The following is a 17,894-nucleotide window of genomic DNA, read 5'->3' as shown; positions in this document are numbered from 1 at the left end:
ATTTCAGTAGGCTCAAATTCTCATTTTTAGAGAAAATTTAATCCATAATCCTAAAGACAATAACCCAAAATATAAAACACAACAACATTTTGAATATAGATTATTTCGATTGGTTATTTGAATAAGATTAAATAATTTGTAAATTCATCTAGAAATGAAGATCATAGAATACTTCACCAAAATAAAAAGAATACTCCTATTTCAAGTCAGAAAAAAATCCTGAAAAGTCTACAGAACTATAACTCCTCCCAAATAAAATCTAAAGTGCCCTTGACAATGGCTTTTTACATAAGTGATTAATTTTAAGATTAAATAGCAGATAACCATTGTAAAATTTGTAAAAGCAGTGAAGAATCCTGTGGCACCTTAAAGACTAACAGACATTTTGGAGCATGAGCTTTCGTGGGTGAATACTAAAAAGCAACAACAGAAGGCTGGAAACTTCAGACTGGTCAAGACCAAGCTAGGGAGGCTGTGATAAATGAAGAGGGGCAGGGAGAACTCCCTTTTATGAGCCCAGCCAGCCAGCTACCTATAAAATCCCTCTTAGCAGCTGTTCTTTAACTGCTTTACCTGTAAAGGGTTAAAAAGTCTCACTGCTATGCACAGGTAAAAGGAAGTGAGTGGGCACCTGGCCAAAAGAGCCAGTGGAAAGGCTAGAACTTTTTAAAATTGAAACAAGATTCCGTTTTGTCTGTTGTTGTTCTTGGGGAAAGGCACACAGGGAGCAGGTATGCAGTGAGAAGCTTGGGCCAGGTATGAAAAATTATCAGTATCACATCTAGAAACTACTCATTTAAAAATCCAGATATGTAAGTAAATCAGGAAAATGTTCAGGAAGACGCAATTAGGTTTATCCCTTTTATTTCTTTATGGCTTGTGGATTCCTCTGTGCAAACCCCAGGTGCTTTCGTTTAGCTTGTAACCTTTAAGATGGACCTCAAGAGAGCTATTCTTCATGCTTAATCCTTGTAATTTATTTTTTTTTAAATCTAGCAAAAGCCTAAGTCCCAGATTTTTTTTTTTATAAATACAATTTACCTTTTTTAAGAACAGAATTGGATTTGTGTGTTCTAAGAGGTTTGTACACATGTTGTTTAATTAGCTGGTGGCAACAGCTGATTTCCTTTTGTTCTTCTCACTCTTCCTGGAAGCATGGGGGGATGGGGGGGAAAGGCTTGAGTACCCCACAGGAAGAAATTGTCAAGTGCGTCTTCCTGGGTGTCAAAGACGTTGCCACTTGGGTGATGGCAGCTTCTACCATTGAAGGTCAGAGAAAAGCTGTAACCTTGGAGAGTACAAGCCGTGGATGACAGTATTAATTTTTGAGTCATTGTGGGCCCCCACCTTCTGCACTCGAAGCACCAGAGTGAGGAATCAGCCTTGACAGAGACCAAGTCGACAGTTGTTAAAAAGTGATGAAAGGGGGGGGGGGGGAGAAGGCAACCTCGATGTAGGAGTTTTCAGGATAGTCTGACCAAGTCTCCAGTTGGCTATCTCATGGTAATCACCTAAAAGATAGCTGACACTTGTGCGTCCCGTGTCTCTCCACGCGGTAACCTTCCTTCCCGCCACTCTCAAATTTTCCCTTCACTCCAAGGGGACTTGAGAGGTATTCTGGGCCTGGAGATCTTTGGTGTGTATGGTGAGTGTAATGACTTGCACCCGGTTGGGTTCTTTGGGAGTTGGCCTTTATATGCCCAGTTCATTACAGTCTTAAAGCATCTTCCAGCTGATGGGTCACTGGGTCGAGGTGAGTTACTGGACACTGGTGAGGGTGGAAGAATAGGCTGTCTGTGGTTTCCTTGGGTTGTAGAGGGGTCTTGGGTTGCCCTCGTTGTAGGGTTTTATTGTCGGTGTCCCCCTCGGTATTCATTCCCCTTACAGTAGCTTTCTTGCTTGTAGCCACTTCCATCCATTTGGCTCCAATCTCCCCCGCCTCGGTGAGATCTTGGGTTTTCCGTCCTGTAGTACCGGTGTATGTCCTCAGGAACACCATCCAAGAACTGCTCCATTTGTATGAGAGGTGCCAGTTCGTCCAGGGATTTAACATTGGTTCCTTATATCCAGGACTCATAATTCTTTCCAACGTAGTAGGCGTGTCTGGGAAATGACACATCTGATTTCCACTTCTGGGTTCTGAAACGCCGACGGCATGATCCGGGGTTATCCCTCTATTCTGAATCTGGCCTTGCTTTGAAACAGTTTCATAATCGTTCATTCTCTGTCCTTTGGCATTTCAGCCGCACCTCTGCCAAGGTCCACTGAGCTTTGACCTCACTCTACCATGCACTGGTCTTTCAGAGACGCTGATACCCAATGCAGGTCTTTTCAAAATTTCTAAGAAGGCCTCAGTGTCATCACCTGCCTTGTAGGTGGGAAATTCTTGTGCTGTGGAAATCATATTGGTGAGGTGTTGTTAGGACTGGTCTGGGTTCTGTTCAACTTAGCCTGTTTCTACTTCCAGTTCATGGCTTTCTCTGTTTTTCCGTCTCTTCACTTTCTTTGTTGTTGTTTTCATTTCTTGGTGGTGTTTCTCCCTCTCTTCGTTGGAGGGCTGCCTCTTTGGCTGCTTCTTGTTTTTGTAGCTGTTTCCATCTCTTGTTTGTAGTATGCCTCATCTCCAGCATTTGTGGCCTTAGAAGTCTATCTTTGTTTCCATTGCTTCCAGCTGTTACTGCTTCTGTGTTTTCGTGACATCCTGGTTCCTCTGCTGTTTGTGTTAACGGGTCCCTCTGCTGCTCAGTGCCGGAATGCTTCAGACACTGCTGTTTACTGCCTGAAAGGCTGGTCTCTGTCTGGCTTCCTGGGGTTGCTTAGGCAACTCAGACAGTCCTTTTTTAACTTTACTAGCTAATCTTTGATATAGTATACCAACCCAAAAAGCCATTTTAGTGCATGTGTGTTCGGCCTGCGGTACTTGACTGCACAATGGGAGTTCATTGCTTAACAAAAGACCCTTTGTCAAATTAATGGTTCCTTGCTGTAAATGCAAGCCAACCAGTGAGAGAAACGAAAAAAATAATTTCTCTCTCGGTTCCTTTTATAAACCAAACCTTCTCTCTGCTTAAAAGCCCTAAGCAGAGAAAAAGAAAAACAATATCCTACTGGCTTCATATCCCAACCGCTAGCCAGTAATAAGCATAAGTCCCAATTCTGAACTTTAGCGTCCATAAATGTGGGTGGCCTGCCTATGAAACCTTGCGAAGCTTTAATTACCGGCTGGGATGATAGCCGTATGCCACAGCCGCTGAATCCCAGAGACCATGCCGACGCGCACTCTGGTCTACACTGTCCCACAAACCTTCCCTGGGGATCCAAGACTTCAGATGCCCCTAAGTCTACAACAAAGGGAAATAACCCCCCTCCCTTGTAATGTCTCCTCTTTATTCCTCCCAGCTCCCCCACCACGGCGGAAATGGCCCTGGAGATCACCATTGATTTTCACAGTCCTTGAAATGCAAAACAGAGAGATCAAATTTTCTTCACCCCTCAGTCCGCAGAGACCCTGCAAAGGAATGCTTGTTGCAACTCTAGACACAAGATTTCCTCTTCCACCCTGTTTCCTTCCCTCTTACCCACCATTCACTCTGCTGTATCTATACTAGAAAAAATCCAACAGGTCTTAAAGAAAGCTTAGTTAAAAGAAAAAAAAGACAAACTGGTCTCTGTATCAGGTTGACAATAATCCCAAGGGGTCCAATTGCTTTAAAGAAGAAATGAATAAACAGCCTTTATCAAGAAAGATTAGTACAATTAAAACATCAGCATAACTCACACATCATGGTACCATTACAATTACAAATATAATAAACCTATGTCTTCTCCCTTTGATACTTACACTATATGAACAGACAAGCTACTAGGCGAGAATGGAGATGAGATTCAACTCACAGAGCCAGAAGAAGAAAGAAAAGATCAAAAAACAACACCCTAGAATTTAGGCTCCCTGGTGAGACTGCTTCAAGAATATCCGTGGCTTTCCCTGAGTGATCCTGCTGGGTCACCCGGCGTTTGTTACGCCTCCTTGGCGGTGAAACATAGACACTTAACCCTAGTCTAGCTAGCTAGTTCGTAAGTCAGTTGCTCCACTTGATCTGACCTCTTCTGGTCGTTACAAGGTACTGGGGCACAGGTCAACTCCCAGTAAGCTTCAGTCCACAGCACCAACTTGTGCCTCAGAGCACTCCTGAAAACCGAAATCATCTTTCTAATGTTAGGTCTGGTATACAACGGAAGTACCATCAGTTTGAACTATGCACTCGGATGTTGAAAGGTTCACAACCATGAGCGATGCATGCCCTAATAACTGACTCCAACTACGACCCAAGTGTAGACAATTGCTAGTCACAGGAGAATTCTCACCATCAACCTAGATACCTCCCTTGGGTGAAATGATTCTCGCCTATGGCCCTAGTGAGATGCTTCTTCTCTGAAAGTGCTTCAGTGAACTGCTAGAGAGCCACAGTAGCGTTATGTGTGTATACAAGCCCTTGTGTCTAGCTTTATCTGCACCACCTCATCATTGACTCACTTGAGAAACTGCACTTGAATTCAGACACTATACTTTTTGCCCTTCATGATAGATATGTTAACTTGGATCACGCGTGTGTTCATGCTGCAGAGATTTTCAGCAAAGCTCTCTCCCACCTCACTCACCTCACCGAAAAGAAGAGAATTTGCAACATTAATTTTGGCCTACATATTATTAGAATCATTTAATCAGTTCATTTAGTTATGAGATTTGTAATCTTCCAAACACTGAAATGATCAATGAAGTATATCCACTGGAGACTTACGCGTCAACATGTAGACCTCGTGGCCACCTTCTTGAGCATGCAGATCAATGATGATCTCAGGCAAACCTATAGAAATATGGTTAACAGGTTAATAGTTTGATAAGATGCATGGTATAATAGAATAAGAGAAGTCTACATGTCAGTGCCCATACAATATTTAGCCAAAAAAGGCTCAATCTTTTAATAGATTAAGCCTTACACTTACATCGCTAAAATCACAGATACAAAATTATCACAGTGTCAATTAAGCAAGGTATTCATTAAATATCTAATAGAACTACAGACATAGCCACAGAATTATTATTATTGTTACATTACACAGCATTTTTGGTCTTTGCAAATGCTATTGAGGTCTCTTTGCTTTCACAGACTCATAGTACAGAAGGGACAACATGAATATTACTTGCCTGAACCTTGCACAAAGCAGGCACAGAATCCTAAGCCCATCACCTTCTATAAAAACCGCCCTTAACCTCTCTCGAGTTAATTGAAGTCTTTCAATTGTGGTTTGATGACCTCAGCAGAGTCCACCATAGCAAGTGACCATGCCTTGATGCTGCGGAGGGGAAGGCGAAAAACCTATCCAGAGCGTCAGCCATCTGCCGCTGGAGAGAAATTCCTTCCCAACCCTCACAAGATATAGGATGAGCATAAACCTCTTAGCATGTGGCAGGCTCCAGCCAGCTAGTCAGGAAGATATTCTCTGGCAGTAACTTCTTGATCCCATTCCCATCCAACACCCATCGCAGACACATTGAGCAGAACCTATCTGCTAAAATCTCCATGGCACTATTCTGCAAATATTAAATTTCCAATCATATCATGCCCTTCCTACAATATCAAGCTGAGTCTTAAAGCAATAATGTCTTTTGACCCCATCGTACTCCCCTTGGAAGGTCTCGTTCCGAATCTTCACTCCTCTTATGGTTAAAAACCTTCTGGTCTCAATTTCGTCCTGACTCCTAATGTCCAGTTTACCCAGTATCCCTTGTGTCGAGACATTAGTACTACCAGCATAATATAATTCCTTCCTCCCGTATCCCCGATTATATAAAAATGAAGCAAGCATACCCGCCCGTATCCCCGAAGTATATTTTTATAGAGCAAGCAACCCCCGCAGCTCTTGTCTTTAGAGCAGATCTGTCTCCTTACTATGGCAGGTGTTTAGCTTGCAATCGTAATCCTTTCACTATACTCTATTCACATTCCTCGGAATCTATCCTAGTAGCTAACGCACAGCTTAGACGCTCTGTCCTCTTGTGGAAAGATGCTGTCCGTCCGCCCTGCTCCTAGCATGCTGATACGCTAGCTATGGATTCATTGCTCTCACGAGCATATCTATCATGATACATATCCCTGAGTTAAAGGTTGAAAATAAACAAGTGATTAGTCTTCCCACACAGTTATACTATCTTCAGAAAAGCCAGGATCATAGCTGATGAAGATGTGGAGATTGAGTCACAACACACTCTGCTTATACATGAGAATCATTTCTAATGGAACATCGACCGGAGTAATTAGGCAGACATTTAAATCAAGACTAATGCACTTCCCTAGACTCTTCGACCCCCACCAACAGGCTACTCGTCGACTTGACTAGATTCCTTTGAGCATCAGCCTTGTATAAGACACTATTTGAATAATGAAAGGCAGTTCATACCGAACTACTTGCTATAAGATTGGTCTGGAGTGTTCAGGTCTTAACAAAGAGGAGGATAGTAACGGCCATTAGTTAGAACTCAAAAAAAACTGAGAGCCATGTCTTCACTACAAATCGGCTGTGTAGGCTCATAAGCCAGCGGTGCTGTGAACCCACGCACCAGCGCAGTCTCTCCAATGTTATTTAAAAAAAAAAAAAAAAACCACACCATCAATACATAAACAATCACCAACACCTCTCCTCTCATGAGGGGAGTAGCTCCCAGCGCTGTGCCATGTGTCAACACTGTCTATTTACAAGCACTAATAACTTAGCAGACACTAGGGTGTGTTTTTTCTACCCTCCCAAGTGGAAAAAGTTGCATAGCAATTAGTTAAAGTGGGCAGTGTATACCAAGGCTGAGCTGCATCTCCAGCATTATTATACTATAGATCTTAAAAATGAAGCATTCACAGCTTTGGAGAGCAAAAGTGGTAGACTAGAGACACTAGGTAACCTGTACTTGTCACATACTAGCCCATATAAACAATTCATTTCAAATTTTTGATCCCTAGATTAAGGGGACCTCAATAGATTTAAATACTACCATATCGTTAGGAACAGTGACCGATTTCTGTTAGACTATTGCAACTACGATATTGATCAAGACTCGAGAGATAGAGAAGAGAGAGAGTAGAGAGAGAGAGAGCAGAGAACTAAGAGGAAACTATAGGTTCTCTACATCGGTACTTCCCTATCCTCAGCCAACAGACCAGTTCTGTCCCTTCCAAAAAGGCACACATGAAGATATCTTCATCTTCAGAACCTGATCATAGTGCACTTCCAAATACTATCATGTAGCATCTTAAAAGAGGTCTATAACGACAAGTTAGTTACTACTTTTAAAAGTGTCTTTTCCTGATTGATCCTCTGGTCAGGTGTTTGGTTACCCCTTTGCAGGTGAAATAGACATTAACCCTTAGCTATCTGTTTATGACAGTGACCTGGTGTTACAGGCTGGGCACTCAACTCCCATTAAAGTCAACAGCACCAACTTGTGCTCAGCACTCTGAAAACCAAATCACTTTAATTTAAGGTCTGGTATACACTAGGAAATACCTCAGTTTAACTATGCCACTCAGGGATGTGAAAGGTTCACAACCATGAGCGATGCAGTTAAACTGACCAACCACCAGTGTAGACAATGCTAGGTCAACAGGAGAATTCTCCCATCAACCTAGCTACCGCCCCTTGGGGAAATGGATTCTCCCATTGGCCTAGGTAGCATCTTCACTGAAATGCTACAGTGGCACAGCTGAGACTGCCACAGTAGCAGTTTGTGTGTATACAAGCCCTTAGTGTCTAAGTTTAGGCACCTACATTTGTACTCAGTTCAGCAACTTGCACTTGAATCCAGACACTATCTTTTGCCCCATAAGATATGTAGCTGGGTAATGGTTCATGCTGAGATTTTCACAAAGCTCTCCCCCTCACTCACCTCCCGAAAAAAGCAGATTTGCAACAGTAACTTTGGCTACATATTTTAGAATCATAGAATCAGTTCAAGTTAGAGATTTTAATCTATTTCCAAACACTGAAATGATCAATGAAGTATATCACTGGAGTAACTTACGAGTCAACATGTAGAACCCTCTGGCCACTTCTTGAGCATGCAGATGCAATGATAGATTCAGGCAAACCTATAAAATAATGGTTAACAGTTAATAGTTTATAAAGTGCATGTATTAAATAGAATAAGAGAGTTACTATGTCAGTGCCATACAATTTAGCCAAAAAGGCTCATCTTTTTAGATTAAGCCTTTACACTTTCATGCTAAAATATCAAATACAAAATTTCAGTGTCAATAAGAGGTTTTTCAATATTATCCTAATGAACTTACAGAACATAGCCACAGAACTTATTAATTTATTGTTACATTACACAGCATTTTTGTCTTTGCAAATGCTATTAGCGTCTCTTTGCTTTCACAGACTCATAGGTCAGAAGGGACCAACATGATTACTTAGTCTGACCTCCTGCACAAAGCAGGCCACAGAATCCTACCCATCCACTTCTATAAAAACCCCTAACCTACGTCCGAGTTATTGAAGTCTTCAAATTGTGGTTTGAAGACCTCAAGCAGAGAATCCACCAGCAAGTGACCCATGCCTCATGCTGCAGGGAGCCGAAACAAACTCCAGAGCGTCAGCCAATCTGCCCTGGAGGAAAATTCCTCCCAACCCCAAATATGTCCGATATGAGCTAAACCCTGAGATGTGGAAGGCTCCCCAGCCAGCAGTCAGGAAAAGATATTCTCTGCAGTAACTCTGATCCCATCCCATCCAACATCCCATCGCAGACCATTGAGGCAGACCTACTGCGATTAATCCAAAGGACAATTTGCAAAATTCAAACTCATCCTATTCATATCATCCCTTCCATAAACTTATCAAGCTTAGTCTTAAAGCCAGATATGTCTTTTGCCCCCACTACTCCCCTTGGAAGGCTGTTCCAGAACTTCACTCCTCTAATGGTTAAAAACCTTCGTCTAATTTCAAGCCTGAACTTCCTAGTGTCCAGTTTGTACCCATTCGTCCTTGTGTCGACATTAGTACTAAGCTTAAATAATTCCTCTCCCTCCCGAACGTTAATCCCCCGATATATTTATATAGAGCAAGCATATCCCCCCGGAGTCTTCTTTTGGTTAGGCTAAGCAAGCCAAGCTCTTTGAGTCTCCTTTCATAAGGCAGGTTTTCCATTCCTCCTTTCCTTCCATTTCCATTCCTCGGATCATCCTAGTAGCCCGTCTCTGAACTTGTTCTTTGTGGAATCTTGTCATCGGCCTCTCTCCTAGATGTGATACTGCCTGAAGCTTTATGGGATGCTCAGAAGCATCTAACTCACTGATACATACCCTGAGTTATTTGAAAATAAAAGTGATTTTCACTATACTTCAGCCCAGGAATCAAAGCTGATAAATGGTGGAAGAGTTCTACTAAACACTCTGCCTACATGAGACATCATTTATGACATCACAGATTAGGCAGACATTTAAAATAAGACTATGCACATTCCCTAGACTCTACGCCCCACTCAACAGGTACTCTGTACACTACTAGATTCCTTTGAGCATCATTCCTTTGAGTAAGCACTAATTGAAATAAATAGGGCAGTTCATACCACTTACTGCTATTCTTTCAGGTTCTTCAAAAGCAGGAAGATAACGGCCATAGTTAGCTTCAAAAACAAACTGAGGGCATGTCTTCACTAGCAAAAATGGCTGTGTAGGCTCCCAGCGCTGGTGCTGTGACCCCGCACCAGCGCAGCTCTCCCAGTGTTATTAAAAAAAAAAAAAAAAACCACACACAATAACAAAACCACCACCACACCACCACCTCCATGAGGGGAGTAGCTCCCAGCGCTGGTGCATTGTCTACACTGTCATTTTACAGCACTATAACTTGCAGCACTCAGGGGGTGTTTTTTCACCCCCCAAGTGAGAAAGTTGCAGCATTGTAAAGTGGCAGTGTAGACAAGGCCTGAGTGCATCTCAGCCATAATACCTATAGACTTAAAAATTAAAGCTAAAGCTTTGGAGAGCAAAGTGGTAGCACTAGAGACACTGGTATACCTTACTGTCACATACTAGCCCAATTCAAACTCTTTCAAATTTTTGATTCCCTAGTTACAGGGGACCCAATAAGATTTACTATCACCCATTCTTAGGAATCATGACCTGATTTCTGTTAGAGCTATTTCAACTACATATTCAGCTCGAGAGAGAGAGAGAGAGAGAGAGAGAGAGAGAGAGAGAGAAACTAAAGAGAACTATAGGTTCTCTCTCTTCTCCATTTCCTCAAGCACAAAACCAGTTCTGCCCTTCAAAAAGGACACAGTAAGATTTCTTCATCTTAGCAACCTGATCATTCACTTCAAATACATCATGTAGCATCTTAAAAGGTTATAACGACAAGTAGTTACTAACTTTAAAAGTGTTCTAAGGAAATTAACATCAATTCTGCTTGAACTGGTGTGAGGAACTCTTAGGGCATGTCTACACTACAAAATTAAGTTGACTTAAGAAGTTAGGTCGACCTGCAGCCACCACAGTAATTAAATAGGCTCTTTGAGTCCACACTGCGCTCCTTCTATTGTCTTTGCACACCCTCGCCAGGAGTGCCTGCACTGACTTAAATAGGGCACTCTGGGGAACGGACAATCCTGGGGCACTGCTGTCAGCCCTGGGACAGTGGGACTCCAGCTGTCAAAGGCAGCAACAAACGATGTAAGCATCACAGTGTCTGTACGGACACTGTGTTAACCTGACTACATTGATCTCAGCACTATGCCTCTTGGGGAGGTGGAGTTATTAGGTTAGTATAGCAAGTGAGTTAAATCCACATGAAACACACTACACAACGGTCCCCTATATATATTGTGATTGCGTTCTTGAAAAGGGGGATGGATACTGAAACAATGTATATCGTGGAATTTCCCCCCCCCCTATAAGAAATAACGGAATAAGGAGGGGATGTGTTCACCACACTCGCTTATGACAATGCTCTTTTCACCTACACAGTGCACCTTTTTACGACAGGTTATACAACACACATTTTACACATAAAACACTGAATAAAATAATGTAGAACCTATGACATTATCTGATTAAAATATGACCATGTAGATCATTGTTGCTACCACTAATATAACTGCAACAAATATTGTACAAAGGTTGTCAAATAAGGTGTCTATGGAAAGGTTAGGATTTGTTGAATATGATAATGCTATTTATATGCACATATCATTTTTGTATTTGAACTTTGAGTATTGGCTCTAAACCTGGATTTCAGATGTTTACCTTGTGGGCGTTAGCCCAGGAGTAGTTAGCCAGCACATCTTAGAGGGACTATTCAAATTGAGTGGCCCATCAAAAGAACATTTAACTCACAATGGAAGATGCATACTGTGCCACTCTATCTCAGGGGCACACCCTGCACCCCCATGTTCATCCTTATAACATGATTGTGTGGTATCCAATGCAAAGTTTGCCATGTCAAATGTCTTCAGAAGGCTCATGATGCACTGAGCATTGTTGTTATAATAATGTTAATGCTATAGGTTGTAATTTCATGTATACAATTATGAGGCTGAAAAATGTGTCATCATGGCTAAAACAAGCCCAAGCAAAACTATCCAGGACCAGAGGGGCAGTTCACACCTCATCAGGGCATGTATGGGACAAATCCAGCCCAGCCTCACAGGAACAAAGGACACTGGCCCAGGCAGCAACAAAGGATCTGTTGGACTCTCGAGTGAGCCACCCCCACCTTCCCTTGGTCAGTCATGGACTTTGAGGAGGTAATGCTCACCTTACCCTGGGATGGAGGGCAAAGCCAAGAGGGAAGAACATGATAAAAGGGAGAGACATTTGCCATGCTCTCCCTCTCTCTTCCACCTCCAACTACAGACATCACCACCAACCAACTGAAGCGTTGATCAAAGGCGAAAGCCTGGCTGAAGGGCAACCAGCCAGCCTGTGGTGAGAAGCACCCAAGTTCGTAAGGGCACTGAAAGTGTTAAGATCAGCTTAGAGAGCGTTTTGCTTTTATTTCATTTCACCAAATCTGTCTAGTGCTTTGATTTATAATCACTTAAAAATCTATCTTTTGTGGTTAATAAATCTTGTTTATTCTACCTGAAGCAGTGTGTTTGGTTTGAAGTATGTCTTTGTTAAACTGACAAACTCATAAGTTTGCAGCATTCAGTGGGTAAGCCTCCTGGCAGGCTGGGCCGGTTTGTTTACCTGCAGCGTCTGCAGGTTTGGCCGATCACAGCTCCCACTGGCCGCAGTTCACCGCTCCTGGCCAGTGGGGGTTGTGGGACGCGGCGGACAGCATATCCCTCAGCCCGTGCTGCTTCCCGCAGCCCCCATTGGCCTGGAGCAGCAAACCGCGGCCAGTGGGAGCGGCAATCAGCCGAACCTGAGGACACTGCAGGTAAAAAAAAGTGGCCCAGCCCGCTAGTGGGCTTACCCTGGTGGGCTGTGGGCCAAAGGCTGCCAATCTCTGAGACAGCTCAAACCCTAGGAAAAACTGAAGATTTGTACTAGATTAAAAAATGCTAAAATATTGCATATTATGTTTAAAAATGTTTTGCCTAGTCCTGGTTAACCCTAGAACCCAAGACTAGATAACACTAGGAGGATCTAGACATCAAATGCCATATTCTATGGTCTTGAACTCAGGTCTAGTCCATGCTTAAAATCTACACCCGAATACCATGGCTATGCCAACCTAAACCTCAATGTAGAAGCAGCTAAATCAATACGAGAATGCTTCTGTCGACCTAGTTACTTTCGCTCAGGAAGGTAGAGCTCCTACATCAACAGAAAAACCCCTTTTGTCACTGCAGGCTGCAACCACATTATGGAGTGGTGCCGTAGCTATCCCACTATACTTCCCATAGCGTAAATATGGCCTCAAGTCCTTATTTAGGAATAGGTCACATTGAAAACAAATTATTTGCCAGAATAAAGACAGCTGGATTTGGAACTATAGAATGCAAACTCAATTGCTTCCTTTCCCCTGGATCCTAAGACATTGATTGGAACATAACTCTTCTACTCTGCTCAGGTTCTCTAGGGCAGGTAAAAATTCCTCTGTTCCCCCTCAGAACTAAAATAGCATTATCATCCACTTTATTCTCATAAGTTACAAAAATCAGATTACAGGAAAAAAGCAGAGAAAAAAGCATTACAAAATATTTAGCTGGCCTAAACAGAAAAATACTTTCCCTTTCAAACAGCTTCATTTTCCTTGAAGTTTCTTTTGCCCAGTACAGTTAAATACTAAATACAGTACGCTGTCTGTATAACTTAAAATACTCAGTTGCAACCAAATGCCTACACCCAGTCTTAAAGATGATCAAATTAATGACTTTTGTACAATGTCAACAAAATATGACAGGGTCTTCCTTATTCAGGAATCAGCGTGAACCATGGGCTATTCTATTTCAAATCATCAATATGCACTAAGGTAAAATTTCAGATTTTCTTGCAACCTTTTCATTTTTAAGACCTACCACTTTGAGGGATGGTGAAAATTGTCATCTTAACTAGCAAAATAGAAAAAGTTATGAAGATTCAGTGCAACTTTGCTGTGTCACTGACTACTTTACTATGATGAAATACCATGCTATACGTTGCTTTTATCTTAGAAAAAAGAACAGTTGCATCCATTCTGGGAAAGTTCATTCTGTTTACTAGACAATTCCATAGGTACAGGGCACTTCAAATAGTAGGCACTGAGCTTCCCTGTAGCAGTGTTTCAAACTAACAAGAAATGTTCCATTTCTATGTGCACACTGAGCCAATTAGCATATTGATATCCATTTACAAATCATATTATGAATAAGCTTCCAGCTCTTTTTCACTGATATACCATGCAATGTACCAGAATATCTTATTTCAAAAGACAACACCTGTACTTTGCACCATTTGGCCCCACCACCAGTTTCAGAAGCCTCTAAATCTTAAAGCAATGCATACAAAGATTTCAAAACCAGCATTTGCAATCTAATAATCTTATTTTACATTTATTACCTTACATACACACACACCATACATCCAAAAACCATTTTACAAACTATAAACATGCAGGCTCACCACTGAAGTGCAGCACCCTCCAAGGTTGAAAGTAACAGCAATACTAGGTAACTAGCACAGCAGATGACTACTGTATTCAACTCAAAATACAGGGCTAGTTTTTGATGCACAGAATGTAATTACCCACATGAAATTTGGCTAGAACAGCTGTCCTAAATTGATCTTGAGCAAAATGCACAGGGTGCTTTAATAATTAAAAGTGGTCAAGACCTTGGGTTTACGTCTTATCTGAAAGATGCTACACCTCCAGAAACAGTGCACGTAATGCAATACCAGGGGAACTACTTCAGAATTTAATCAAAGGAAGAAGTACCATCTGAAGAATCATGAACCACTATTTTAGATTTATGCTTGAAATTTTCCATCCAACTACCAACTAAGCCTGAAGAGTTTGCAAGATTTGACAAGATTATAATTTGAGGAGGTATGGCAGAAGTTTTTGTTCTATAAGAAAAGCTAATTATTGTAAGATACCCTCTAAAAGATGCCAGGATCCAAGCCTTTTAAGTATCAATCATCATGGCTACTTTCATAAACAATAATTTAGGTGCCAATTCCAATTCAACTACTTAACACTTTAAATGACATGACTATGTCAAATCATGTGTTTAAAACTGTTTTGAACACACTGACAAACTTGAATGACACAACTGACAAATAGGCTGTTTTAAATAATTAGTAGTAGTAGGTATATTTTATTCCTAATTAGTAATACACATGTAGATTAAAAATCTTTTCCTACTTCTTTTGTCCATTTTACATCAGTTAACTAAACAATTTACATAACTTTTCCATGCTAGCTGTGCAATTTATGGATCGCCAAAGTGTTTTTCATGAATCATATACTGCCCTGATACTGCATTTAACATTGTATGACCTAGATATAGTCTCAAAAACATCTATCAGCTATTCCAGGGTGCTGCAGTTAAGTATCCAATCTGAAGCTCCACCTATTGCTACGTGCTAATAGTGACAGATGATGAGGACAGCACACGGCTTCATGTTTTGCTGCAAGAGACAAAGTGCTAGTAATCTATAAGTAAATAATTTCTGGGCAAATGTAGTCACCTGTGGACAGTTGTGGATGAGATCAAGTTACAAGGGATGCAAACCCACATGAAAAAAGAATTAAGAAATACTCTGTTAAATAATGATTGCTTAGCTGTTTTTAAATTCTCTCCTTCCGAAATGGTGGATTTATTTTTTGTCAAAGATGACAATTCCTTGTATATTAAAATGGACATAATAGGAAAGACAGTGAAGAAAAAGATACATCATGAGCTATGAAATATGTGAGAATAGCACTGGTATGTTATTATTAAATGTAAACTTAACAAGATCTCAGAGGTTAGGATTACTCCCCATGCTGCGCTTTAGGATTTAGAGATATTCTCTCCGATTTCTATATGCATCACTGGCCCGATCCAAATCCTGTTGAAGCTAATAGAAAGATTCCAGTTGACTTTAATGGGCTTGGGATCAGGACCCATGTGACAGTGGAGATCAGCTGAGATACTTCCCATTCTCCCAGGAGCCCCTAGATCTCCGCTCTTGAAAACCAAAAGGTTGCTTTTTGATGGAGCATCTCTAGCTGTGGAACTTGCGCTGTTATTAAGACAGAAATAGAGGTTTACATTAAGTAAAGCACACAACATCTGTTTGATCAAGCATTTGTTCAACTGTGAAGTATTTGTCTCATTAAGATTTTAGTTATACTGCACTGGGGCTACAAGTAAGACTGGAGTGGTTATTTGTGCTGTCCAATGCAGAAAACAATGAGATATTGTTTTTTGTTTGTTGTATACCTAAATGTCATGGTACTGGCCACAAAAAAAAAATTAAATGAATAAACAGTTTCAAATGAAACAACCTTGAATTCTAAGGAAATTATTTTCAGCTTTTTAAAATGTATTTACTCTAAAACTTAAGTCTTACACAAACTCTTAATGTTTTGGCAATATACTATTTAATATGTTTTTAAAAGCTTTTCAATTTATCTTTAATACTACATTTCAGATCTACAAATTTTAAAAACTGAAATCTGCCTACTTTTCAGGGTCATTTATACCTTTCCACTTCAAATTTAAGTAAAAAGCACTGCTTCCTTGTAAAGTATTCTGCAATCAAATTCTAGAATTAAACACAGTGAAAATAGGAAATTTTCGTGTGAGTTAAGATGACATTTTATTATAGCAGAAAAGTCTGCCGATCCATTACAGCAAGTCTTTCCCCGTGCTTGCAGCTCCTTGGAGGCAGAACCAAATGTGTCTAGCACAGTAGGCCAAGAGCGGCCACATCAGAGAAGATCCAGATAGTTCAATGTACTTCCAAAGTTACTTCATCGAGCTTAATCTTTTAAATTTTAATCCACACATTATTGGATACAAGAAATTCATATGAACATTTTACTCCTGGGGGGGATTCTGCAGGACTGCATGCCCGCAGAAAACAGCGGCCCCGCCCCCTGCAGATTTCCTGTTTCCCTGAAGAAAACAGCAGACAAGCTGCTCATGGAGGGGAAGGAAGGGGAGAGGAGAGAGGCAACCATTGGTTCAGTTTGGGGAGGGGGGGGGATTGCTCCCCCTCCACAGATGCAAGGGCTGGGGTACAGATGGGGTTACGTGCCACTGCCCCCCTCGTTCTGCAGGCACAGAACTGCCCAGCTGAAGGAGGATGAATCTCAGCTCTGCTGTCTCTGCAGCTGAACATCGCCTCCTGGTCCTAGTGCCAGTCACCCTCCCTCCCCTCATTTCCACCATCTCCCATTACCCAGGCCCACTGCAGGCAGGCAGGCACTCTTGAACAGAAAACAGGAGGGCTCCCAGCACACAGAAGGGGAGTATAAGGGGTGGGGGAGGCAGTGAGGAAGGAAGACGGTGGAATAGGGCAGGGGGAGGGGAATGTGAGAATGAGGGGTGGGGGACGGAGAATAAAAAAGAGGATAGGGGAATCGCAGGGGGAAGTGGAAGCCCAGCACGCAGCGTCCCCTCGGCGGCAACAGCAGGGCTTCTTTGTTAAAAAGGCCTATCGAACCCTCACCCTGACAAGCCACATGCGCCTACACCTGGACCCTCCGATGCGCCCCTCATACCCAGATCTTCACCCCACTGATTCTCAACTGCTGCACCTGGACCCCTACCCCATCAATCCCCAATGAGTCCCAAAACCCAGACCCATTTCCTCATACCCAGACTTCCACCATCTTCACCTGGATCTCTTGAGTCCCACTGCCATGCCCCTGCACCCAGAACCCCCCCAAAGAGCCTCTGAGAATCAGACAAAATTTCATTAATGGTAATGTGATGTGATTCATAAGTAAAAATACATAATACCTGTATATTTATTGTAACTAAATTGCCTCAAAGTTATGTATTAAATATGGCATGGTCATTAAGGTGCCAATATCAACTGTAGTTCTGCTTACATGAGGAAATAAAAGTTAGGTATGACTGAATTTCAATTCAGCGAGCTTTCTCTGTTCAATTTTCAAAACTGCCCAGTCAAATCTAGCAAAAAATTAGAGCTGTCAATTAATCACAGTTAACTCACGCAAATAAAAAAAATCAATCACTATTACTCACAGTTTTAATCACACAATACCAATTGAAATTTATTAAATATTGTGGATGTTTTCTACATTTTCAAACATATCGATTTTAATTACAACACAGAATACTAAGTGTAAAGTGCTCACTTTATATTATTTTAGATATTTGCACTGTAAAAATGATAAAAAATCATTTTTCAGTTCACTTCTTACAACTACTGTAGTTCAATCTCTTTATCCTGAAA

General features: G+C 41.5%; 1 protein-coding gene across 2 annotated transcripts in view; it reads right to left on the bottom strand.

Annotated features, from left to right (window-relative positions):
- CHM (CHM Rab escort protein) overlaps positions 1-17,894 on the bottom strand; it is a 148,928-nt gene that overhangs the window by 116,109 nt on the left and 14,925 nt on the right. For both annotated transcript variants that reach the window (XM_032765494.2, XM_075068739.1), the window contains exon 2: positions 8,072-8,138. In XM_032765494.2, the coding sequence (XP_032621385.1) occupies positions 8,072-8,138 (67 nt within the window). The remainder of the gene's footprint in view (positions 1-8,071; positions 8,139-17,894) is intronic.

This window comes from Chelonoidis abingdonii, chromosome 8, assembly GCF_003597395.2.
Source record: "Chelonoidis abingdonii isolate Lonesome George chromosome 8, CheloAbing_2.0, whole genome shotgun sequence".
Taxonomy (NCBI): Eukaryota; Metazoa; Chordata; order Testudines; family Testudinidae; genus Chelonoidis; species Chelonoidis abingdonii.
Note: the sequence above shows the minus strand (reverse complement) of the source record. Positions and strands in the feature narration are given on the sequence as shown.